The 26,193-nt window shown below is 46.0% G+C and overlaps 1 protein-coding gene across 4 annotated transcripts in view; it reads right to left on the reverse strand.

Moving 5' to 3' along the window:
• sulf1 (sulfatase 1) overlaps positions 1–26,193 on the reverse strand; it is an 84,514-nt gene that overhangs the window by 8,660 nt on the left and 49,661 nt on the right. For 3 of the 4 annotated variants that reach the window (XM_024413094.1, XM_042308660.1, XM_024413096.2), the window contains 10 exons: positions 22,173–22,323; positions 21,618–21,793; positions 20,296–20,424; positions 19,627–19,683; positions 15,826–15,961; positions 3,490–3,724; positions 1,938–2,184; positions 1,336–1,432; positions 1,009–1,103; positions 468–545 (listed from right to left, as the gene is read on the reverse strand). In XM_024413094.1, the coding sequence (XP_024268862.1) occupies positions 468–545; positions 1,009–1,103; positions 1,336–1,432; positions 1,938–2,184; positions 3,490–3,724; positions 15,826–15,961; positions 19,627–19,683; positions 20,296–20,424; positions 21,618–21,793; positions 22,173–22,323 (1,401 nt within the window). The remainder of the gene's footprint in view (positions 1–467; positions 546–1,008; positions 1,104–1,335; positions 1,433–1,937; positions 2,185–3,489; positions 3,725–15,825; positions 15,962–19,626; positions 19,684–20,295; positions 20,425–21,617; positions 21,794–22,172; positions 22,324–26,193) is intronic. The other variant, XM_024413095.2, reaches the window with a different exon arrangement.

A 26,193-nucleotide genomic window follows, 5' to 3' on the forward strand; every position in this document is an offset into this window, starting at 1 on the left:
GTCACTATTTTGTTTCCATGCTGCTGCTTGGGACGATCACTTCCAGATCTCTGCACTGAAAGGCAGGCCTGGGTTTGACTGGAGAGCATGCACACTCCATGCAAGTACCATGCAGACGTACCACAAGACAGGATAACGCACAAGACAAATGGGGCCACACTGGCGATGAAACATATCAAACTCACGGAGTATTAAAGATGCAGTACATCTATGAAATTCTATTGGTCAGTTGAGCACTTCTAGACTGCAGGCTCACTGTGCATCCCAAATGGCACCCTATGCCCTCTATAAGGTAGTAGTGCACTATATTTGACAAGGGCCTATAGGTTAGTAGTGCACTATATAGAGAATAAAGTGCCATTTGTGATGCAACCTTAGTGTTAATATGGTTGAGACGAACAGGGATGGGCGACGGACGATGTGTGGCAAACACGGACACACTGAATTAAAGGAGAGGACGAACTCACTTAAAGGGATGGAGCTGATCATTCTTGTTCTTCAACCTCTCTGCCTTCTCTCTGTTTCTCTCTCCTTTGCTATAGTAGCTGGTTTTAGTAGAGAGGGAAGAGCAACTAAATATGCTGGTTGTTTTGTTTCCTTTCCACGAAAGCTTCAACTCAGGAGAGTCAAGATGAATAATAAAGGACTGATGACTCATAGGCTGCATTTACACAGGCAGCCCAATCTGATCTTTGGCCCAATTATTGTCAAAAGATCTGATCTGATTGGTCAAAAGACCAATAAGTGTAAAAAAACAGAATTGGGCTCTCCGTGTAAACGCAGTCTAGGTAACAATTGTCAGGGTCACAACAAAGGACTGAGAGATGGCCACACAGAAAACAGCAGATATGACAATGCACTATACTAGGGTTTACTTTTACAGAGTCCCCTCTGTCATAGTCATTATTGTCACTTTGGGAGCATTATACCAGTGTGCAGATTAACATTTTTTCTATATTTAAGAATAGTACACATATTTGGGGGCCCTCAATGAGGTACATTACTGACCTGTTCTTACCACAGTCACACCCGTCAGGTCGTCTCCTCTTCAGGTGACCCCTGACCTCTCGCAGGTTCTTGATCTTGTCCTGCAGGGCCTCTATCTATAATGGAAGGCAACATCTACTTCAACTTGCAGGGTAGGCAAGGTGGGAGATGGGGAGGAGGAGAGGAGAGATGGGGGAGGAGGAGAGAAGAGGGAGAAATGGGGGAGGAGGAGAGGGAGAGATAGGGAGGAGGAGAGGGAGAGATGGGGAGGAGGAGATGGGGAGATGGGGAGGAGGAGAGGAGAGGGAGAGATAGGGAGGAGGAGACGAGATGCAGACACCAACTAACCTCCTGGTCCACGTAGCTCTTATGGTCCTTCCAGGCTCTGGATGAAGAGTAGATCTCTCTCTCACAGTGGACGGTGTCATTCATCAGGATGTAGCACCTGTGAGAGGGACGGAGAAGGAGAGAGAGGACAGAGAGGAATCAACTAACCACATTTTACAAATATATTAGTCAGAAAGGGCTGAACTGCTTGCCTGACGACTCATTATGAGTTTAATGTAGTTGCGCTAGCGATTGCACCGTACATCGGTCTAAACCTGCTGCCCTACAAGTTGTTTGTGCCGATTCATGTTCTGTGTAGGCCGGCTCATGCCCAACCCATCGGTTTCTGTGACCAATTAGAACGGTCAGAATGTGTTCACATTCTCAACAAGTCGGGGAGGAAGGAAATCCAGACTCATGGTGGAGAAGAAACGTTAGTGGGCGGGGCGTTTGGCCGGAGCCATGTGGATGGGTAGGCAACCTAACTTCAACCCAGGCCCAGGCCAACCCCCCCCAAAGCAAGTCAAACAGACAGGGCTTCCAAAAATGATCTTGGTAGGAACTACATGTATGTCTTCCAAGTGTGCCTTTGGTATAGCTGGGGTATATGTTGGGGTACATACTTGTGTGTGACTTTGACAGAGTTGGGGTACCCCACGGTGTTGGTATCGTCCGCCAGCATCTCCTCTGACCCGTCTTCTGACTCCAGAGCCAACTCCTGGTCCTCCTGCTCATAGTGGCGCTTTCTGATGACACGTCTCCTGACCGCCGACTGGTCATCTGCCGCAAGGTCAATGTCATAGATCTGCCCTTCAAACTCCACGGACAGAGATCTGGTGGATCTTGTGTGGACGAAACGAGGCCTGTAGCCTAATTGATAACCAAATATCACAGAGAGTTAATTAACAGACTTTTTTTCATTTCTTTACTCATGTATGTTGGTATTCGGTATGTGTAATTGGGTATGTATGTCATTAGATCTTGTCCTGTCACTTAATCTGGAAACAAATGGCCCTTTCTGAACTGAATTGAATGTGATAATTCCATGAGCAAAATGTTGCCACCACTAGGTGGTGCCACAACATTCCAAATGACCAGACCAGTGATCTACTGTCAGGAGCTATCTCCACCAGACCAGTGATCTACTGTCAGGAGCTATCTCCACCAGACCAGTAATCTAATGTCAGGAGCTATCTCCACCAGACCAGTGATCTAATGTCAGGAGCTATCTCCACCAGACCAGTGATCTAATGTCAGGAGCTATCTCCACCAGACCAGTGATCTAATGACAGGAGCTATCTCCACCAGACCAGTGATCTAATGACAGGAGCTATCTCCACCAGACCAGTGATCTACTGTCAGGAGCTATCTCCACCAGACCAGTGATCTACTGTCAGGAGCTATCTCCACCAGACCAGTGATCTACTGTCAGGAGCTATCTCCACCAGACCAGTGATCTAATGACAGGAGCTATCTCCACCAGACCAGTGATCTAATGTCAGGAGCTATCTCCACCAGACCAGTGATCTAATGTCAGGAGCTATCTCCACCAGACCAGTGATCTAATGACAGGAGCTATCTCCACCAGACCAGTGATCTAATGTCAGGAGCTATCTCCACCAGACCAGTGATCTAATGTCAGGAGCTATCTCCACCAGACCAGTGATCTAATGTCAGGAGCTATCTCCACCAGACCAGTGATCTAATGTCAGGAGCTATCTCCACCAGATCAGTGATCTAATGACAGGAGCTATCTCCACCAGACCAGTGATCTAATGACAGGGGCTATCTCCACCAGACCAGTGATCTAATGACAGGAGCTATCTCCACCAGACCAGTGATCTAATGACAGGGGCTCTATTCGTGCCTCTGTCTCTTCCCTGCATGTGTCTCTTTAGAGCCTGAGTAATCCTGAACAGTAAATCAAAGCTTAGGCTCTGGCAGACATGGACATGGTTGTTATTCCCATAGCCCAACATACACAGCTTTAAATACAGAGTGGTAAGTCCACAGATGGATATATGTTACCATAACTGTCCATCTCCATTCTCTATGCCCCTGTAACAACATCTACCCAGCTACCATTGAGCAAGCTGGCTCAGGACACTACTCCCTGGCCTGGACCACCCTCAGCCCCATCCCCAGCCGCCACCCCCATCCCTCCACTCTACTCACCTCGTCCTCCAGAGGAAGGTGGGAACTGGCGGTGTGAGCGCCCTGGGCGGTCGGACCTGGAGGGTTTGTCGAGGCTGCTGTCAGGGCCACAGTCGCAAGGGTCCCTCTGCCGACTGTCGTAGCTGCTGCGGGACCTCAGGCTCCGGGCCCTCTTCCTGGGGCCTTCCTTCAGACCACCTCCCTTACACTTCTGGATACGCCACTTTCCTGTGATCTCCTCCACACAGTGCCACTTCTGTAGAGGAGAGACAAGGAGACAGATGGTTATAATAGTGGTTGATGATTTGAGTTATGGTTTTTACTCCACTCCAATGTAAAGGTCTTTGTAGACATTGAATGTGTCTCAAATGGCACCCTACAAAAGTAGTGCACGATATAGGAAATAGGGTGCCATTTGGGAAACAGATTGACTCTTTGTGCTTTGTTAACATCGCGAGAATCGCTACTATAGTGTATTTCTTAATGAAATCGCGCTCTTTCTCATCATGACTTTGTCAACAGATACGCTTTCTTGGAGTCCGTGCCAGAACAACACGTATGTTGAACTGCTGTATTCAATGGGGGAAAAAGTTGGACTGAAAACAAACTGTTCCCTTCGAGTCTCATATGGAAAGTGGGACAACGGGAGCGAGACATTGATTCATAATTGAGCCCAAGGCCTTTCCTTTCCTCTGCATTACATTTACAGACTTCCAGACAGCACAGTGCTTCTGACAGACAGACATCTCAACCAGATCACAGACAGACGCGGTGGGAAACAGAATCCCAAAACTGAAGAGAAAGATAAACCAGAACCACCACATCAAATGAATTGGATCAGTCTGCTGTCTGTAAACCAAGTGAAAAACCCTTTCCCTCTGTCTTTCTCTCCGTCTCGCTCTCGCGGTCTCTCACCATCTCTTGGTCTCTCTCTCTCTCTCCATCTCTCGGTCTCTCGCTTGCTCCCTCTGTCTATACCGCTTTCTGTCGCTGTCTTTCTCTCCGTCTCGCTCTCGCGGTCTCTCACCATCTCTTGGTCTCTCTCTCTCTCTCGGTCTCTCGCTTGCTCCCTCTGTCTATACCGCTTTCTGTCGCTGTCTTTCTCTCCGTCTCTGTCTCTTTCTTTACCTGTCTCTCTCTCCTTCTCTGTCTCTTTCTTTACCTGTCTCTCTCTCCTTCTCTGTCTCTTTCTTTACCTGTCTCTCTCTCCGTCTCTGTCTCTTTCTTTACCTGTCTCTCTCTCCGTCTCTGTCTCTTTCTTTACCTGTCTCTCTCTCCTTCTCTGTCTCTTTCTTTACCTGTCTCTCTCTCCGTCTCTGTCTCTTTCTTTTGTCTCTCTCTCCGTCTCTGTCTCTTTACCTGTCTCTCTCTCCTTCTCTGTCTCTTTCTTTACCTGTCTCTCTCTCCGTCTCTGTCTCTTTCTTTACCTGTCTCTCTCTCCGTCTCTGTCTCTTTCTTTACCTGTCTCTCTCTCCTTCTCTTTCTTTACCTGTCTCTCTCTCCGTCTCTGTCTCTTTCTTTACCTGTCTCTCTCTCCGTCTCTGTCTCTTTCTTTACCTGTCTCTCTCTCCGTCTCTGTCTCTTTCTTTACCTGTCTCTCTCTCCTTCTCTGTCTCTTTCTTTACCTGTCTCTCTCTCCGTCTCTGTCTCTTTCTTTACCTGTCTCTCTCTCTGTCTCTGTCTCTTTCTTTACCTGTCTCTCTCTCCTTCTCTGTCTCTTTCTTTACCTGTCTCTCTCTCCGTCTCTGTCTCTTTCTTTACCTGTCTCTCTCTCCTTCTCTGTCTCTTTCTTTACCTGTCTCTATCTCTCCGTCTCTGTCTCTTTCTTTACCTGTCTCTCTCTCCTTCTCTGTCTCTTTCTTTACCTGTCTCTCTCTCCGTCTCTGTCTCTTTCTTTACCTGTCTCTCTGTCTCTTTCTTTACCTGTCTCTCTCTCCGTCTCTGTCTCTTTCTTTACCTGTCTCTCTCTCCTTCTCTGTCTCTTTCTTTACCTGTCTCTCTCTCCGTCTCTGTCTCTTTCTTTACCTGTCTCTCTCTCCTTCTCTGTCTCTTTCTTTACCTGTCTCTCTCTCCGTCTCTGTCTCTTTCTTTACCTGTCTCTCTCTCCGTCTCTGTCTCTTTCTTTACCTGTCTCTCTCTCCTTCTCTTTCTTTACCTGTCTCTCTCTCCGTCTCTGTCTCTTTCTTTACCTGTCTCTCTCTCCTTCTCTGTCTCTTTCTTTACCTGTCTCTCTCTCCGTCTCTGTCTCTTTCTTTACCTGTCTCTCTCTCCGTCTCTGTCTCTTTCTTTACCTGTCTCTCTCTCCTTCTCTGTCTCTTTCTTTACCTGTCTCTCTCTCCGTCTCTGTCTCTTTCTTTACCTGTCTCTCTCTCTGTCTGTCTCTTTCTTTACCTGTCTCTCTCTCTCTCTGTCTCTTTCTTTACCTGTCTCTCTCTCCGTCTCTCTCTTTCTTTATCTGTCTCTCTCTTCTTCTCTTTCTCTTTCTTTACCTGTCTCTCTCTCCGTCTCTGTCTCTTTCTTTACCTCTCTCTGTCTCCTTCTACCTGTCTCTTTCTTTACCTGTCTCTCTCTCCTTCTCTGTCTCTTTCTTTACCTGTCTCTCTCTCCGTCTCTGTCTCTTTCTTTACCTGTCTCTCTCTCCTTCTCTGTCTCTTTCTTTACCTGTCTCCTGTCTCTCTCCGTCTCTGTCTCTTTCTTTACCTGTCTCTCTGTCTCTTTCTTTACCTGTCTCTCTCTGTCGTCTCTGTCTCTTTCTTTACCTGTCTCTCTCTCCTTCTCTTTCTTTACCTGTCTCTCTCTCCGTCTCTGTCTCTTTCTTTACCTGTCACTCTCTCCGTCTCTGTCTCTTTCTTTACCTGTCTCTCTCTCTGTCTGTCTCTTTCTTTACCTGTCTCTCTCTCTGTCTGTCTCTTTCTTTACCTGTCTCTCTCTCCGTCTCTGTCTCTTTCTTTACCTGTCTCTTTCTTTACCTGTCTCTCTCTCCGTCTGTCTCTTTCTTTACCTGTCTCTCTCTCCATCTCTGTCTCTTTCTTTACCTGTCTCTCTCTCCGTCTGTCTCTTTCTTTACCTGTCTCTCTGTCTCTTTCTTTACCTGTCTCTCTCTTCGTCTCTGTCTCTTTCTTTACCTGTCTCTCTCTCTGTCTCTGTCTCTTTCTTTACCTGTCTCTCTCTGTCTCTCTGTCTCTTTCTTTACCTGTCTCTCTGTCTCTCTGTCTCTTTCTTTACCTGTCTCTCTCTCTCTCTCTGTCTCTTTCTTTACCTGTCTCTCTCTGTCTCTCTGTCTCTTTCTTTACCTGTCTCTCTCTCCTTCTCTGTCTCTTTCTTTACCTGTCTCTCTCTCCGTCTCTGTCTCTTTCTTTACCTGTCTCTCTGTCTCTTTCTTTACCTGTCTCTCTCTCCGTCTCTGTCTCTTTCTTTACCTGTCTCTCTCTCCTTCTCTTTCTTTACCTGTCTCTCTCCGTTTCTGTCTCTTTATTTACCTGTCACTCTCTCCGTCTCTGTCTCTTTCTTTACCTGTCTCTCTCTCTGTCTGTCTCTTTCTTTACCTGTCTCTCTCTCTGTCTGTCTCTTTCTTTACCTGTCTCTCTCTCCGTCTCTGTCTTTTTTCTTTACCTGTCTCTTTCTTTACCTGTCTCTCTCGCCGTCTGTCTCTTTCTTTACCTGTCTCTCTCTCCATCTCTGTCTCTTTCTTTACCTGTCTCTCTCTCCGTCTGTCTCTTTCTTTACCTGTCTCTCTGTCTCTTTCTTTACCTGTCTCTCTCTTCGTCTCTGTCTCTTTCTTTACCTGTCTCTCTCTCTGTCTCTGTCTCTTTCTTTACCTGTCTCTCTCTGTCTCTCTGTCTCTTTCTTTTCTTGTCTCTCTCTCCGTCTCTCTGTCTCTCTCTCCGTCTCTCTGTATCTTTCTTTACTGTCTCTCTCTTCGTCTCTGTCTCTTTCTTTACCTGTCTCTCCATCTCTCCGTCTCTTTCTTTACCTGTCTACCCATCTCTTTCTTTACCTGTCTCTCTCTCCGTCTCTGTCTCTTTCTTTACCTGTCTCTCCATCTCTCCGTCTCTTTCTTTACCTGTCTACCCATCTCTTTCTTTACCTGTCTCTCTCTCCGTCTCTGTCTCTTTCTTTACCTGTCTCTCTCTGTCTCTCTGTCTCTTTCTTTTATTGTCTCTCTCTCCGTCTCTCTGTCTCTCTCTCCGTCTCTCTGTCTCTTTCTTTACCTGTCTCTCTCTCCGTCTCTGTCTCTTTCTTTACCTGTCTCTCTCTGTCTCTTTCTTTACCTGTCTCTATCTCCGTCTCTCTGTATCGTTCTTTACTGTCTCTCTCTTCGTCTCTGTCTCTTTCTTTACCTGTCTCTCTCTCCGTCTGTCTCTTTCTTTACCTGTCTCTATCTCCGTCTCTCTGTATCGTTCTTTACTGTCTCTCTCTTCGTCTCTGTCTCTTTCTTTACCTGTCTCTCTCTCCGTCTGTCTCTTTCTTTACCTGTCTCTCTCTCCATCTCTGTCTCTTTCTTTACCTGTCTCTCTCTCTCCGTCTGTCTCTTTCTTTACCTGTCTCTCTGTCTCTTTCTTTACCTGTCTCTCTCTCCGTCTCTGTCTCTTTCTTTACCTGTCTCTCTCTCTGTCTCTGTCTCTTTCTTTACCTGTCTCTCTCTGTCTCTCTGTCTCTTTCTTTACCTGTCTCTCTCTCTGTCTCTGTCTCTTTCTTTACCTGTCTCTCTCTCCTTCTCTGTCTCTTTCTTTACCTGTCTCTCTCTCCGTCTCTGTCTCTTTCTTTACCTGTCTCTCTCTCCTTCTCTGTCTCTTTCTTTACCTGTCTCTCTCTCCGTCTCTGTCTCTTTCTTTACCTGTCTCTCTGTCTCTTTCTTTACCTGTCTCTCTCTCCGTCTCTGTCTCTTTCTTTACCTGTCTCTCTCTCCTTCTCTTTCTTTACCTGTCTCTCTCCGTTTCTGTCTCTTTATTTACCTGTCACTCTCTCCGTCTCTGTCTCTTTCTTTACCTGTCTCTCTCTCTGTCTGTCTCTTTCTTTACCTGTCTCTCTCTCTGTCTGTCTCTTTCTTTACCTGTCTCTCTCTCCGTCTCTGTCTTTTTCTTTACCTGTCTCTTTCTTTACCTGTCTCTCTCTCCGTCTGTCTCTTTCTTTACCTGTCTCTCTCTCCATCTCTGTCTCTTTCTTTACCTGTCTCTCTCTCCGTCTGTCTCTTTCTTTACCTGTCTCTCTGTCTCTTTCTTTACCTGTCTCTCTCTTCGTCTCTGTCTCTTTCTTTACCTGTCTCTCTCTCTGTCTCTGTCTCTTTCTTTACCTGTCTCTCTCTGTCTCTCTGTCTCTTTCTTTTCTTGTCTCTCTCTCCGTCTCTCTGTCTCTCTCTCCGTCTCTCTGTATCTTTCTTTACTGTCTCTCTCTTCGTCTCTGTCTCTTTCTTTACCTGTCTCTCCATCTCTCCGTCTCTTTCTTTACCTGTCTACCCATCTCTTTCTTTACCTGTCTCTCTCTCCGTCTCTGTCTCTTCTTTCTTTACCTGTCTCTCCATCTCTCCGTCTCTTTCTTTACCTGTCTACCCATCTCTTTCTTTACCTGTCTCTCTCTCCGTCTCTGTCTCTTTCTTTACCTGTCTCTCTCTGTCTCTCTGTCTCTTTCTTTTATTGTCTCTCTCTCCGTCTCTCTGTCTCTCTCTCCGTCTCTCTGTCTCTTTCTTTACCTGTCTCTCTCTCCGTCTCTGTCTCTTTCTTTACCTGTCTCTCTCTGTCTCTTTCTTTACCTGTCTCTCTCTCCGTCTCTCTGTATCTTTCTTTACTGTCTCTCTCTTCGTCTCTGTCTCTTTCTTTACCTGTCTCTCTGTATCTTTCTTTACCTGTCTCTCTGTATCTTTCTTTACCTGTCTCTCTCTCTGTCTGTCTCTTTCTTTACCTGTCTCTCTCTCTGTCTGTCTCTTTCTTTACCTGTCTCTCTCTCCGTCTCTGTCTCTTTCTTTACCTGTCTCTCTCTCCGTCTCTCTGTCTCTTTCTTTACCTGTCTCTCTCTCTGTCTGTCTCTTTCTTTACCTGTCTCTCTGTATCTTTCTTTACCTGTCTCTCTGTATCTTTCTTTACCTGTCTCTCTCTCTGTCTGTCTCTGTTCTTTACCTGTCTCTCTCTCTGTCTGTCTCTTTCTTTACCTGTCTCTCTCTCTGTCTGTCTCTTTCTTTACCTGTCTCTCTCTCCGTCTCTCTCTTTCTTTATCTGTCTCTCTCTCCATCTCTTTCTTTACCTGTCTCTCTGTCTCTTTCTTTACCTGTCTCTCTCTGTCTCTCTGTCTCTTTCTTTTCTTGTCTCTCTCTCCGTCTCTCTGTCTCTCTCTCCGTCTCTCTGTATCTTTCTTTACTGTCTCTCTCTTCGTCTCTGTCTCTTTCTTTACCTGTCTCTCTCTCCGTCTCTTTCTTTACCTGTCTCTCTGTATCTTTCTTTACCTGTCTCTCTGTATCTTTCTTTACCTGTCTCTCTGTATCTTTCTTTACCTGTCTTTCTCCACCTCTGTCTTTTTCTCCATCTCCTTGTCTTCTTTCTTTACCTGTCTCTCTCTCCACCTCTGTCTCTTTTTCCATCTCCCTGTCTCTTTCTTTACCTGTCTCTCTCTCCACCTCTGTCTCTTTTTCCATCTCCCTGTCTCTTTCTTTACCTGTCTCTCTGTATCTTTCTTTACCTGTCTTTCCCCACCGCTGTCTTTTTCTCCGTCTCCTTGTCTTCTTTCTTTACCTGTCTCTCTCTCCACCTCTGTCTCTTTTTCCATCTCCCTGTCTCTTTCTTTACCTGTCTCCCTGTCTGTCTATGTTCCAAACCCCCAGCTGCATCGCCAGCATAATCTAGTTAGTGGTGCACATCCACAATGTCTCCTACCCCCAACTCCATGAATCAGTCAAGTTGAAAGGGAGGGGTCAAAGAAAGTGAAAGCTCATTCGGCTAAGTAAGTAATGTGATAATTTGGCTTAAAGTGTTTGGGGTTGCATCCCAAATTACACCCTAGTCCCTATATAGTGCACTAGAGTGACCAGGGCCTACAACCTTTTGACTCTGGTCAAAAGTAGTGGACTATATTGTGAATAGGGTGCAGTTTAGGATGTAGGTAATGAGGGGGGGCATATCTGCGGACCATGGCAGTGCAGACGGTTGCTCGCTGCCTGGTGAGTGTGGGAACGAGAGTGCCAAACAAAGGACTATGGGTAGGATCGGGTTTCCTCTGTGGACCACTCACTCAGACGCTCACTGACAGACAGCTGACTGACAGATGGCCCTGACAGCCATGTTATATCAAGAGGGCAAGGGAGGGAGGAAGAGAGTCGTAAGGAGGGGAGAGGGGGCGGGGAGGAAGAGGAGGGGGAGCGAGAGAGAGAGAGGCTTGCTGTCTGTGCAGTGCTTTTAGGACTTTTCAGCCACATTCCACTCTGACAGACTGTGAAAAACAGTGAGTGAGTGAGTGAGTGAGTGAGTGAGTGAGTGAGTGAGTGAGTGAGTGAGTGAGTGAGAGTGAGAGAGAGGGCGAGAGAGAGAGAGAGAGAGAGAGAGAGAGAGAGAGGAGACCCTACAAGCTGAGACTTGCTCTAGAAGTGGCAGACCCAAGCTGCTACAGCTCTTGCAGACTGACACACATGATTCATTCATTTACAGATTGAGAGAGATAGCCTGCTGCAAATGAACTGGGTGAGAGATCAGAGCAGAGAGCCAGCAGGAAGGGAGTCCTATTCTTATAGAATAGAATAAGACAGAATGGAACCTTGAGTTTATGACATCTATAAATACAAACGTTCCCGTCCCAAATGGCACATTTAGTGCATTATTTTTGACCTGGATCGGTAGGGCTCTGGTCAAAAGTAGTGCACTATATGAGGAATAGGGTTCGGTTTGGGACAGCCACCTTACTAAGCCACTCATATTCTTCCCACAGTCACACAGTCCTATAGGCTGTCATACTGCCCTTTCACTCTGAAAACACTTCTAAGGTCCCCATGTCTTTTAGGTAACAGTTGCTGTTGTCTACTCCCCTTTAAATACATTGACCGCAAAGGCTTTGAAGTGCTTTGAGCTTTAGCCCTCCCCTTTAAATCATCGATTTGATCCTTGGTGGACAGGTGTCTATTGACCACAGACCCGTGTGTGTGTGTGTGTTCTAACCAGCTGTTTTAAGACTTTAATAGACTTTCCCTCCATATTGTTCTTTCTAAAGGAACACCCCACAGAGACAGAGGGAGGCTACTAACTAGGAGACACGGTTAAATAATACCAGACAAGGGCTATAGCTAGCTAGGACTAAACCTCCACATGTATGTGTTATAATTACACATTCGCTGGCTGCATACGCTGCATGCACACACTAAACCATCACCCCCCGCAATCTTGCATGCTATTTAAAGACTAAAGCGGGTTCCCCCACATAACCTAACACATTCGATTTCCTCAACTTCTTTGTTTCAGTAACAATCTTTTCCATAGAGTATAATTCCTCTTCTGCGTTGTAGTCTGTCCTAGCCAAAGCACACAGCAGCCATAGACTCTGCAGCCAGCCATAAGTCAAATAGCCATTTACTGCAAATGTCCAGTAATTGGACATTTTTGTACCGTTTGAACGAGGGACTAATTTTTCTCTGGGACCCTTTCATCCCAAACCCATTAAAAGGCTGGCAGGTCCTGGTAGACCAGCCACACACACACACACACACACACACACACACACACACACACACACACACACACACACACACTCTTTAGTGGTTAGACCAGCTACTAACCACTGGTGTACAGCCACAGAGTTGGCAGACCTGAACAATACAAATTGGTCCAATGTTCAGGTAGCAGCCAGCAGGGCTTTCTAATGTGAACCAGGCAGCTTGTAAGTGTGCACATGTAAGACGTAATTCTTCATTAAAGACAGCAACAGGGGGAACTCTGTCCACATTCAGGTGGGTGTGTGTTTCAGGGAACCTTGTTACACACTCTATGGTGTGTGTGTTACGGTTGAATGGCGGTAACCCGGTTGCCGAGATTTATGGACCAAAACCACTCCCTTTTCCCGGGATAAATAACTGCGAGAAACCGGTGAATTATAATAAATGATTTATATGTACAGCACGGCATGTAATGGAGGTTAAATGATATGTCTAAATCAGCCTTCGCTGCGGCAGCTGCATGACCAATCATCAACGCTCAGGGTGGGGACGGACAGCCCATCTCAGTATGAAACTCAGTTCACAACGCATGTTGACCTATCATCTCATCCTGGTGACACTTTTTCTTGTGATGGGTAGCCCGACATTTGCTGCAACACTATGCTATAGTAATATAAAGACCAAATGCGCATCTACTTTACCAATCTCCATCTGGCTTTCGGGGGTCACCTTGTTTTTTTTTGGTGTGTAAATATCATACTTAAAAATAAAATAAAAACTGCAACTACGGACTTTTAAAACAGCCGTAGCTTTCATCTCTCTCTCTCTCTCTCTCTCTCTCTCTCTCTCTCTCTCTCTCTCTCTCTATCCATCAAATCCATCAAATCCATTCAAATGGCATCCAACATAGCCCTATATTGCCCTATATACACAGTACCAGTCAAAAGCTTGGACACAGCTACTCATGCAAGGGCTTTTCTTTATTTGGACTATTTCCTATATTGTAGAATAATAGTAAAGACAAACTATGAAATAACACATCCGGAATCATGTAGTAATCAAAAAGGTGTTAAACAAATGAAATATATTTTATATTTGACATTCCTCAAAGTAGCCACCCTTTGCCTTGATGGCAGCTTTGCACACTCTTGCCATTCTCTCAACCAGCTTAATGAGGAAGTCGCCTGGAATGCATTTCAATTAACAGGTGTGCCTTGTTAAAAGTTCATTTGTGGATTTTTTTTCCCCTTGTTAATGCGTTTGAGCCAATCAGTTGTGTTGGGACTAGGTAGGGGGGTATACAGAAGATAGCCCTATTTGGTAAAAGAACAGCTCAAATAGGCCAGGAGAAACGACAGTCCATCATTACTTTAAGACATGAAGTACATACAGAAAATGTCAAGAACTTTGAAAGTTTCTTCAAGTGCAGTCTCAAAAACCATCAAACGCCATGGTGACTTTGGCTCGCATGAGGACCGCCACAGGAAAGGAAGACCCAGAGTTACCTCTACTGCAGAGAATAAGTTCAGTTAGAGTTAGAGTTACCAGCCTCAGAAATTGCAGACCAAATAAATGCTTCACAGAGTTCAAGTAACTGACACATCTCAACATCAACTGTTCAGAGGAGACTGCGTGATTCAGGCCTTCATAGTCTAATTGCTGCAAAGAAACCACTACTAAAGGACACCAATAAGAAGAAGAGACTTGCTTGGGCCAAGAAACACCAGTGGAGATCTGTTCTTAAGTCTGATGCGTCCAAATTTGAGATTTTTGGTTCCAAACGCCGTGTCTTTGATAGACGCAGAGTAGGTGAACAGATGATCCCCGCCTGTGTGGTTCCCACCGTGAAGCATGGAGGAGGAAGTGTGATGGTGTAAGGGTGCTTTGCTAGTGACACTATCTATGATTTATTTAGAATTCAAGGCACACTTTACTAGCATGGCTACCACAGCATTCTGCAGCGATACGCCATCCCATCTGGTTTGCGCTTAGTGGGACTATAATTTAATTTCAACAGGACAATGACACAAAACACACCTCCAGGTTGTGTAAGGGCTATTTGACCAAGAAGGAGAGTGATGGAGTGCTGCATCAGATGACCTGGCTTCCACATTCACCCGACCTCAACCTTCAGTCTGCGATGAGTTGGACCGCAGACTGAAGGAAAAGCAAGTGCTCAGCATATGTGGGAACTCCTTCAAGACTGTTGGGAAAGCATTCCTCATGAAGCTGGTTGAGAGAATGCCAAGAGTGTGACAAGTTGTCTTCAAGGCAAAGGGTGACTACTTTGAATAATCTAAAATATATTTGGGTTTGTTTAACACTTTTTGGTTACTACATAATTCCATAGTGTTGATGTCTTCACTAGTAGAAAATAGTACAAATATAGAAATTCCCTTGAATGAGTAGGGGTGTCCAAACTTTTGACTCGTACTGTATAGGTATATAATGTATTACCTGAAAGAGGCAGGCTAGGACATATACACACATATATATATATATATATATATATATATATATATATATATATATATATATATATATATATATATATATAGACATATATATAGTATATATATATATATATATGTATAGACAGATAAAGAGAGAGATATCCTAGTCTACCACTTTCAGGTAATACATTCAATGCAGTATTAGCCTTACATTTAGCTTATTAATGATGGGTTATCCATAATAAGCTAATTACCGATGGCCTTAAAAAACGCTCCTAAACTCTTGCAGTCCCATGCAGGAAAATCTAGACAGGAATAGCTTGCTGGACATCATTTCTTTTAGCATTTCTTAGACCAATAGACTTTGCGAATAGGGATGCAAACGCTTGTTTGCTGAATGTTTCAAAGAAGAGCGATGGCGGTCGGCTATACCAGTTATTTATTCAGAGCCATAACCATTTCATCTTCTTGAAGAGAAGTGAATGCCCTCAAGAATATCATTAGAGTGTATTTAAGTGTCGAAAGCGAGGAGGGGATGAAGGAAAAATAGAGAGAGAAAGAGGAGGTAGGCTAATAACATTAGGGGAAATATTATGAAAGGTAGGCCTACATATGCGCCAGTCTACTAATTATCGTGTTATATTTCTAAATTAAAATCAAAATTTGCTAGCCTATTCTTGTAACTTTGTAGGCCTCGTGCTGCAGCAGAATCTCATGCTCTCTCCCTGCTTCATCGTGGTTGGAACTATGCGTGTAATTCAAGTTCATATAATATAATACAGTAATACAGTTCACACTCAAAAAGATGAGCCTCGTGGAGCTAGTTTAATTTATTTACCGAAGAGAGCATAATCTATAGCTAGCTGGCTACATCTATGGACTTTTATGTTTTTCTGTCCTTTGCAATCTGCAGTATCCTTTATCACATACGTATTGGGTAATGGCACAGTCATTTGGGCTTGGGCCTGGGCTCATTAAATGTCTTCAATGTAGGGCTCATAAAATGTCCGTAATGTAGGGCTCATCGGGCTCAGGTAGCATCCGGCTTGAATTTTCAACCAAAGCTCTAATCAAATCCAGACATAGGCCTATTTGTACACTTTATAATGCTTTTGAATGACACTTCCAGTTTTGGCGGGAAATACAGGGTTACCCGGGAGAAAAGGGATTTATTCTCGGGATGGAACATTTGTAAAATACCGGGAAAATATTCAATGCTAGTGTGTGTGGGTATGAGTGTTTTTGTATGTGCATGTGCATGTGTGTGAATACACATACCTGCCCAGGCTGTTGGCAGGGCGTCTGGAACTCTGCCTGTTGACACACCTCTTTGACCTTCTTGTACTTGGGAAGGCTGTTGGTGTGAGGGGTGGTTGGACTGCCTCCACCATCCTCCTTCTGCCTTAGGAGTTTACTGTAGAGGAACACAGGAGAGGAACAAGTCAGGTTAGGGGACAGGTATTGGTTAGGACAGTGGTAGAGTTGAGGGTTAGAGTAGGGGCAGGCTATTGGTGTGCTGGGTGGTTGAACTGCCTCTTCCATCCTCAGGAGTTTACTGCAGACAGGAGGGACCAGTTTTTTTATTTTTTTAAACAAGCTGTGTGTCTGAAAATCTACAGAGAAGTAGCTTCCCATGCCAGGCCTCCACTCTAATGACCTGCGTCCCAAATGGCACACTATTCCCCATATAGTGGACTTCTTTCAACCATGGGGCCCTGGTTAAAAGTTGCGCACTATATAGGGAATAGGGCCCAATTTGGGTCGCAGACATTGACTGGTGTTGCAGTAGGCCTCCTGCCTTCCAGCTGCTGTTTGTGTGATGGGGTAATTAACGACAGAACACTGCTGTGCCTGAAATGAAAGACTGGTGACCTCTGACCTGTAGGGCTTTAGGCTGTTTAATCCACCATGTGTATGACGCCTGAACACTGGGGTTTTTCATCGATGCATCCCAAATGGCACCCTATTCCCTATATAGTGTACTACTTTACCCATAGGGCTCTAGTCAAAAGCAGTGCACTATGTAGGTAATATAGTGCCATTTGGAACAGATACATACTTTATGACTGTTGAGATAAGCCTCTCCAGACCCTCCACTGTGTTACTATACAATGGAGAGAATATACGGAGCTATCCATCACAGTACTATTGTATGTCTGCTTCCCAATTGGCACCCTATTAGCTATATAGTGAACTACTTTTGACCATAACCCAATGGGCCCTGGTCAAAAGTAATGCACCAGATGGGAAAAAGGTTGCCATTTGAGAGACACCCCCTCGCCCTCTTGTTACTCAACAATGGAGAGAATCTACTGAGCCATCCATCATGCTTCTACTGGGGTCAGTGTTCAACCTCAACATACTGATAGCCCTGTCAGTGTTAGCCTGTTCCTGTTTCAAAACTACTGAGCCATCCATCACTTTGCTATTGTGGTGTACACTCCATGGCCAAAAGTACGTAGACACCTGCTCGTCGAACATCTCATAGAGAGCTACATTAGCTTCTGTAACTTCTCCGTTTCCTGTAACCTGTCAGACAGGACAAGACAATAAAGGACAGCAGTCACAGACACTCTCAAAGGCAAGGCTGTTGTACTTTAGGGTCACAGTGTTCTGATGTCATAGCTGTTATGCCTGTGCGTCCGGAGAATGCAGTCAGGGTTGGCAGTGCGGGTTGGCAGTATAGTTGACTGTTGGTTGGCAGGGCCGTGTGGGTCTAAGGGCTAGAGTGGTGCCAGTGTGCCAAAGCCAGGAGGAGGTCAATGTGCTTTGTGCAGGGTAGAGCTGGCCAGGGCTGTGTAGGGCTGGCCAGGGCTGTGTAGGGCTGGCCAGAGGTGGGCAAGGCTGTGCAGAGCTGGCCAGGGCTGGGCAGAGCTGGCCAAGGCTGAGCAAAGCTGGCCAGGGCTGGGTAGAGATGGCCAGGGCTGGGCAGAGATGGCCAGGGATGGGTAGAGATGGCCAGGGCTGGGTAGAGCTGGCCAGGGCTGGGCAGAGCTGGCCAGGGCTGGGTAGAGATGGGTAGGGTGAGTGGTGGTGTGAAGCAGGGCTGGGTAGAGATGGGTAGGGTGAGTGGTGGTGTGAAGCTGGGCTGGGTAGAGATGGGTAGGGTGAGTGGTGGTGTGAAGCTGGGCTGGGTAGAGATGGGTAGGGTGAGTGGTGGTGTGAACCTGGGCTGGGTAGAGATGGGTAGGGTGAGTGGTGGTGTGAAGCTGGGCTGGGTAGAGATGGGTAGGGTGAGTGGTGGTGTGAAGCTGGGCTGGGTAGAGATGGGTAGGGTGAGTGGTGGTGTGAAGCTGGGCTGGGTAGAGATGGGTAGGGTGAGTGGTGGTGTGAAGCTGGGCTGGGTAGAGATAGGTAGGGTGAGTGGTGGTGTGAAGCTGGGCTGGGCCAGATGCCCGGGCTGGCTTTCCTGGCACTCGGAGGACACAAAGTAGCGTTAGTGTAGATGTAGCTGCCGTCCGCTAGCTTAGACCGTAGTTAAAGCTAAAATTACAGCCGAGGACAGTTGTAAATACCTCACTATCAACAGGTTTCTGTACATAGAAATATGAAGGTATAGGAAGTAGGTATTGCTCAATAACACTATCATTTCAAGCACTTTATGGCAGGGAACAGGGAATGAGCCGGAGGGAATGGCTTTAGATAATCTTCAGCGTGAGGGGTTGCATCCCAAACGGCACAAAGGTTTCTCTCCTGCTACATGTCTCAGAGCTGGGAGGTTTCCTTCAGTGTGCCCCTGGCATTACCACAGCTCAGAGTGTTCACAGATACAGACAACGCCTATAGAAACACACCAGGTCCTATTCCGACTCTGTGCTCCAGGCCTTGGTTTCTCTCACGACTGGCGTGCTTCCTCACGAATGCTTCTTTACACACAGTGGCAGCAACACGTCCTGTGCGTGTGTGTCGTATGAGACTTCCTGTCCTTCCTCAGGTATCATCAGACGATGTCGAACACCACAGCCCACGTCAACGTTGTGCATGTATAACTCCGCTGCTCTGCCAAGCTTGTATCCGGCTGGCTCCCCTCCCATCAGCCAGAGCAAGGACACACAGACAGACAGGGACAACTCCAGGTTACCGTCTGCCTCCAAAATGGCACTCTATTCCCTATATAGTGCACTATATAGGAAATAGGGTGCAATTTGAGACACAGACGCTGTCCCTCTTCCCAGCCTTAAACACTTGCATCACAGGCCCCACACAAGGAGGACAAAGGCAATGTATATGTCCCAAATGGTATTCCCTATGTAGGGAACACATTTTGACCAGGGCTTCTGAGTCTTACTGACACACAGCACAGGGGCCTGGGCCTGGGCTTGGCTGTGATCACGTTTTCTATTGCTGTCCCTATGGCGCTCTAGTCAAAAGTAGTGCATTATATAGGGAGTAAGGTTCTATTTGGGTCACAGCCTCGGTCTCCCACATTTGAAATACAGGCCCAAAAGAGCAGGCTGACAGACAAAGATGTCCCTTTAAAGCACTGTGTGCCAACTCCTGCCTGTGAAAACTGTCTCGATGCACCAGGCAGGCGTATATAGATCCTAGCATAGATCAAACAATGCTAAAAATGATATTCCCAACCTTCTCCCTCACGGTCTTCCCAACACACTGTGGCCTGGAATTGCGTGTGTATGTACAGTATGTGTAGTAAATAAGTGGAAAGAATGTCTGGTTCACTGTGACGACGAGCATTCACACACCTCTGGGTAACCTTATGGGCCCTGGTCAAAGGAAGTGCACTATATAGGGAATAGGGTGCTATTTGGGACGAAGACTGTGTGAATGCTCGTCCGCTGCCTGACACGTTTGGGATTCAACGAAATGTACAATTGGTGTCACACATTTCTGTACTAACTGCTGACTTGGATCTGTGGTGTTGTGTGTGCTTTTTGCGTGCATGCATGACTTTGTGTGTGTATATGTGCATTCATTTGTGTGTGTGCGTGTGTGTGTGTGTGTGTGTGTGTGTGTGTGTGTGTGTGTGTGTGTGTGTGTGTGTGTGTGTGTGTGTGGGTGTGGGTGGTGTGGGTGTGGGTGCGTGCGTGGAGGGGATAGGAAGAAAGGACATCAGTTTACCCTCTCTCCACTAGGAATGTGTCCCTCCAGACTTTGGGTTTCCGATTGGGTTTGAATCTGGAAAAACAAAATCCACTTTAGTTTGTGTAATTCACATGGGTCTGCCTGTGGACTTACCAATGTGTGCATCCCAAATGGCAACCTATTTCTTATTTAGTGCACTACTTTTATTTAGTGCACTACAGGGTTACCGTGTAGCACACTATATAGGGAATAGAGTGCCATTTGGAACACACACCATGAGCTATGTTGGTCTTCAGTGTACAGCCAGACAGAGTAAGTTATTACACAAGATGATTCTAGTATTGCTGAGGTTTTGTGGAGAAGCGATAACAAACTGAAATTTGTTCTGTGTGTTCTGTATACTTTCTTTTTCCTTGCCATAGTGCTAAAAACTTTAAGGGGAATCTGGCATTCAAACCACAAAGTGGATGTACCAATCCCAGACTGTCCCTTTAAGATTCCATGAATGTGCAAAGATTGTCCAATTAGCTTTTTGGGGGGGCAGATTTCACCCATATAAAAAGACATATTATAAGTTTCTCTTGTATAAAAATACAAACTTTGTCCTTAGGGGACATCATGGTGAAATTCGGGTGGCAGTCCATGTGTACCTGTTGATAAAGATATGAATAAGAAAATATAATACAAATATGTGTCCATGTGTACCTGTTGCCAGTTTTCTCATGCTCTAGTAGTTGGAGGATGGACTTCCCATCCATGTCTGGAGGAGTGTCCAGCCCAGCGATGTGTAGGATAGTGGGAGCCAGGTCAATGTTCAACACCAGTTGAGTGTTCCTGTGGAGAAACAAACACCATAAATAACACCAACATAAACAACAACATAGACACCATAAACAACCACACCAACACCATAAACAACAACATAGACACCATGAACAACACCACCATAAACACCAACACCAATGTCATAAACAACCACACCAACACCATAAACAACCACACCAACACCATAAACAACAACACCAACACCATAAACAACCACACCAACACCATAAACAACAACACCAACACCATAAACAACCACACCAACACCATAAACAACAACATAGACACCATGAACAACACCACCATAAACACCAACACCAATGTCATAAACAACCACACCAACACCATAAACAACAACAACGACACCATAAACACCATCACCAATAACACCACCAACAACACCATAAACAACCACACCAACACCATAAACAACAACACCATAAACAACCACACCAACACCATAAACAACAACATAGACACCATAAACAACACCACCATAAACACCAACACCATAAACAACCACACCAACACCATAAACAACGACACCATAAACACCATCACCATAACCAACAACACCAACAACACCATAAACAACCACACCAACACCATAAACAACAACACCATAAACAACCACACCAACACCATAAACAACAACATAGACACCATAAACAACACCACCATAAACACCAACACCATAAACAACCACACCAACACCATAAACAACGACACCATAAACACCATCACCATAACCAACAACCTCACCAACACCAACAACACCATAAACAACCACACAAACAACCACACCAACACCATAATCAACCACACCAACACCATAATCAACAACAATACCAAATGTTGTGACACTTTGCTCTTGAAAGTCCAATATCTTGAAAACATGACTGCTGACGTGCAAAACATTTTGGGACTGTATCAACAGAGGGCGAATGAAAAAAAAGACCACGTTTTTGAGTGGAGTTACCGTTTAATGCTGAGTGCCAAACAAAGTGGCATTGAGTTCCATTTTCAGTGTAATTTGGCATTGTTGTTGGTTATGGTAAGATAGTTTTTCGAGTGGATTTGTCCTTTAAGGAGAAAGATCGGGGGTAAAGCTCTGGAACAGACTAGCGTCCTGTTCAGGGGGTGTACTTGTACATCAAGCAGCCTCACTACGGCCAGGTCTGGCTTGGACGAGGCTTACTTACACTGCTCCAGGCTCGACGTTGGGCCCTCTGAGGAAGAAGGGTACTCGGATGTCAAAGTCATAGGGCATTGACTTCCCCTTTACCAGTCCGAACTGACCGATGTGATAGCCATGGTCAGCAGTATAGATTACATAGGTGTTGTCCAGCTCTCCACTCTCTACCAACATCTCATATACCTGGGGAAAACACAGTCGTGTGTGTGTGAGCAAGGAATAGACACGAAGAGACAAATAGACAAACTCACACCTCATGAGCTTATTACTACTGCACATACAGTACCGGTCAACAGTTTGGACACATCTACTCATTCCAGGGTTTTTCATGATTTGTTACTATTTTCTTTGTTGTAGAATAATAGTAAAAACATCAAAACTATGAAATGACACATATGGAATCATGTAGTAACCAAAAAAGTGTTAAATAAATCAAAATATATTTTATATTTGAGATTCAGTCAAAGTAGCCCACCCTTTGCCTTGATGACAGCTTTGCACAGTATCTCCCTCCCAACACAAATTAAAACTAGAAAGTGTAGCTAGAAACAGATTGTCTTGCCTTCTGAACAGAGTCGTCCACTGACATGAGCGTCTGTAGTCTCTTCCTGTGTAGGAAGTTAGTGAACTCCATGTGGATGGGCCTCATGGGGCCGGTGTACTGCATGATCCAGTGTTTATCCATGTTTGGGGCGTAGTTATAACTGGGGGTGCTGCGGAGAGGAGAGGAAACACAAAACAGTTACTTAAAGATCTTGTTTTTATCCATTCTGTTCTCCGTACATCAGTTTGGATGACAAAGAGGAGGTTGGTGAAGGGGACGACTCATAATAATGGCTGGAGTGAAGCTTGATGTGTTTGATAACATTCCATTTTATTCTGTTCCAGCTTTTAAATGTAGAGGATGGGCTCATGGTAAAGTACCACCGGTCACCATTGCTTGAGATGCACACCAAATTCTCCCTATGAGGACCTAGACCTTGCAATGCAGAGGCTATGAAATACAGAACAAACACAGTGGGTCTGTTCAACCCTCACTAACAGTCCTGCAAATCGAGGAGGCAAGAGAAGCAAAACATGCAAGAGTCATCCGAATACCAACTAGCCATAAAGAAACCATTTGTGTGTGTGTGTGTGTGTGTGCGTGCGTGCGTGCGTGTGTGCGTGCGTGCGTGTGTGTGTGTGTGTGTGTGTGTGTGTGTGTACGTGTAACCCTTTAAGGTTTCAGCAGTAGTAGTCAGCAACCACCTGTCTGTCATTTCTCAGCCATCTGCAGGTGTCAATGGCTGTTTCCCAAATGGCACCCTACTCCCTACGTACAGTAGTGTACTACTACATTATGTAGGGAATATGGTGCCATTTTTGGGCCACAGGTGTCTGTGGGTTCTACCCTGCTGTCTGCTCTGTTTGACAAGCATCAATAACCAAGATGTTTACTAAGAAAAATTCTCTCCCCCCCTCCTCTCACACTGAGTCGACAGACCTCTTGGCTCAGAGGAGTCATTTGAGGGTTGGCACATGCTTAAGAAAATAATAGCCGTGTTGGATTCTGGGCCCACAAGTCAAGTTGGTTACAAGCCCTGGACTGTGAAGACAAGACGTGGATAAACAGAGAGAGAGAGAGAGAGAGAGTTGTTGGTAGATGTGGAGGTGTAAAGAGACATCAACTGTGGCATTGGCTGGTACAGATGTGTGTGTGTCGTTGCTGGTAGCTGTGAAGAGGTCTATAGAGACAGGTTCAGTACACCGGTCTACTGTGGTGCTGGCTTTTGGTTTAGATGCTGACGAGGAACGTTCCACAGACATCAGGTAGTTCAGACAAGGATATTTCACACGACATTCCCTGATGCTGCAAATCCTTAGTGCATTTAGCTGTTAGAAGGTTGCACAGTAAAGCAGTTAAACAGCTAAACCCTGTCTGTCGTAAATCAAAAACGGGCGTCTGTAGTTTGAGGGAACGGTTTGATGTTAACGTCATTAACATTCCTGACCCAAGGTGTAGCTCTCCCTCTCTGCATCACAAATCACACCCTATTCCCTATGTGATGCACTACTTTTGACGAAGGCCCATAGGGGATAGTGTGCCATTTAGGACGCACCCTGGGAATAGGAACAACTGGATTTTTTATTAGATTTTTTATTAAACTTAATTTAACTAGGCAAGTCAGTTAAGAACAAATAGTTATTTACAGTGATAGCCTACCCTGGCCAGACCCGGACGACGCTGGGCCAATTGTGCGCCAATTGTGCGCCGCCCTATGGGACTCCCAATCATGACTGGATGTGATACAGCCTGGATTCGAACCAGGGACTGTAGGGATGCCTCATGCAGTGCCTTAGACCGCTGCGCCACTCAGGAGCCCTGGGACGTGAATTAGGAACCTGACAAACCCTCACAGAAAACCACAAGAAGTGGTTTTATTTCTTTAAGTACTTGTTAGGGTGTACTAATACACTTTGACTGGCAGTAGATGTCTAAACATATTCCGACTATGAGCTAGCTACACCTCGGTATTGTGTGGTGTCTGAACAAGACAAAGCTGAACATTTAGCTGTAGGGTGAAAATAACCTTAAACTAAGGGCCTTAACCCCTTGCTCTATCCCAAGCTGAATGTATAGCACTTTAAATTGTGTGGTGTGGTTGTAGTCTAAGCTGAACACTAACCCTGAGAGCCAGAGAGGTAATCCCAAACTAATACCCTTTAGAACCCTGGCTAGATGTATTCTGTGTCCAAAATGGCACCATATTTCCTATATAGCGCACTACTTTTGACCAGGGCCCATAAGGTATCATTTGGGAAGCAGCCAGACACTGACCCTGAGAACCTTGACGTATAAAGGTATAGTGTGACAGGTGTATGTGTCCTATAGGCCTCTCCTGATATGAGCTGGGCTCATTCCCCTGACCCCAACATTCCTGGTTCCCTCAGAGGTGCCCAGCCTAGACCCCAGCCCCCGGTGGCCCTGTGCCCAGAGACAAGCCTCTTTGTGGGGCTTATTAGACCTCCTGGCTGGGTGGGTGAAGAACACAATGGAGGTCTGAGGAGGGAAGGGGAGGAGGGCAAGAGTTACCACAACTCAATCAGAGGAGAGGGGAACTTCCATAAGTAAGACGTTAAGCCTGCAACCTAGTGCTCTACTTGGAAAAAGGCTGGTTTGATGCTACTCACAATCTCTGGGTAGGGGAACCATCAATGGTGCACCAATGCCCATGAAGACATGTGACCCACATCAGACCATGCCTGGCACCTGTTCCTCTTCCCACTACACTGACCCTGGTGCTCACCACACACATGGTAACCTTGGAAACCCCCTATGACCCCCCACCCAAGAGGCCTAAAACCCTCCCCCAATATCCCCCCACTCTTTCCCTACCTCTACCCACTCACACATCCGGGGGCCTAGTACCCCCAGCCACACCCCTCCTGCCTCACCTCCGACCCCCCTCACCACCAACTCTTGGACCCTCAACCCCCCTCCCAAGCCTGGAGGCTTGTGCTAAAAATACATGAATAATGTCACAAAGGCCTGCCTGCTCCAGAACATACAATGCATTCCTCACATCCCTACAGCCATGGGGAGAAGGGGCTGATTGATATAGACAGGGTCAGGATGTCCCAGGGAATGAAAAAGCAGGAAGCGAGAGAGGCAGAGAGGGAGGGAGAGAGAGGGAAGGGATAGGGGGAAGGGAGAGAGGGAGGGGAAAGGGAGAGGTAGGGATGAAGGGAGAGAGGGTGAGGAAGGGAGAAGAGCGGGGTGAGTAGGAAGAGGAGAGAGAGGGACAGAGAGTGTGATATAGAGAACAAGAAAGAGAAATGGAGAGTGGGAGAGCGAGAGATCATGAATGAAGGGCAGGAGAGTGAAGGACAAAAAGAGAGCACAAACTGCCTAAACCTGACTCTGGTCTCCCACCCTGTCTTCTAGCCTCAGGACACAACTTCCAGGAGAGCAGCACAGAGCTGAGGAGGGATATAGAGCAGGGAGATTGGGAGGGAGGACGCTGGGTTAGCTCCAATGGAGAGGTCTAGCTTAGCCCTGTTCGGAACCATAGGAATAGAATCAAAATTCTATCATGATTCTATTTCTATGATCGGAGGGCTGCCACTGTTCTGATGCTCCTGGATGAGAGCTCCACTACGGTGGGCTTGGCCTGGGAGCTCAGTGTCCTCTCCCAGGAAGATACGTTCCCTGACTATTCTTAGACGATAAATCACATCAGTTTCCCGCTGCCAGTCAGAAGGGTTTGCCAGAGGAGCGTTTCAGCAGCCTGTCATCATCTAACGACCAGGGGAAGGGTCTGTATCCCACATGGCACCCTATTCCCTATGTAGTGCACTTCTTTTGACTAGGTCCAATGGGATTATGGTCAAAATAAGTGCACTGTATATGTAGGGAATAGGGTGCCATTAAGGACACCGTCTTGGAGTACACAGAACTGTAATAATGTTTAGAAAATATGTGGAGGATAATGGCTGCCAATCATAAACCACAGCACTTCAGACTTAGGGAAAATTCCCCATTGCAGCAAATACACTGTTTGTGTTTGTGTGTGAATCCATGCATCTGTCTGTGTGTGTGTGCA

This window comes from Oncorhynchus tshawytscha, linkage group LG29 (assembly GCF_018296145.1).
Source record: "Oncorhynchus tshawytscha isolate Ot180627B linkage group LG29, Otsh_v2.0, whole genome shotgun sequence".
NCBI classification, from domain to species: Eukaryota; Metazoa; Chordata; class Actinopteri; order Salmoniformes; family Salmonidae; genus Oncorhynchus; species Oncorhynchus tshawytscha.